The sequence below is a fragment of the Merops nubicus genome, unplaced genomic scaffold (genome assembly GCF_000691845.1).
Source record: "Merops nubicus isolate BGI_N331 unplaced genomic scaffold, ASM69184v1 scaffold46831, whole genome shotgun sequence".
Taxonomy (NCBI): Eukaryota; Metazoa; Chordata; class Aves; order Coraciiformes; family Meropidae; genus Merops; species Merops nubicus.
The window spans coordinates 257-622 of NW_008591125.1; the positions used below are offsets into that span (position 1 = coordinate 257).

Genomic DNA, 366 nt, shown 5'->3' on the forward strand with positions numbered 1-366 from the left:
TCCAGCTGCCACACCTCCGTCTTGTAGGTCTCCACCGCCCCTTTCCAGATCTCCGAGAGCCTCTTGGAGTAATCCTCCACCTCCACGGGCTGGAAAGCCACCGGGGCGCAGCGGAAGCTCTCCAGGCTCTGCGAGAAGGTGGCGAGCTCCTGGTCCAACCCGGCTTTCTCCTCCTCGTGGACCTCCAGCAAGGCTTCCACCTCCTTCCCCAGCTGCACGGCTCGCTCCTTCAGCCAGATCTGCGCTCTCCTCTCCTCCTCCAGCTCCTTCCTGCACAAGGCCAGCTGCTTCTTGGCTTCTTCTCGGGCCGCCTGCTCTTTCTGGCACCTGCTTTTCACCTGCTCCACCTCCTCGTAGAGGTTGTCC

General features: G+C 62.6%; 1 protein-coding gene across 1 annotated transcript in view; it reads right to left on the reverse strand.

Annotated features, from left to right (window-relative positions):
• LOC103782382 (tanabin-like) overlaps positions 1–366 on the reverse strand; it is a gene marked incomplete at its 3' end in the record, with an annotated part of 907 nt that overhangs the window by 193 nt on the left and 348 nt on the right. The window contains exon 2 of the mRNA XM_008950151.1: positions 15–364. Within this exon, the coding sequence (XP_008948399.1) occupies positions 15–364 (350 nt within the window). The remainder of the gene's footprint in view (positions 1–14; positions 365–366) is intronic.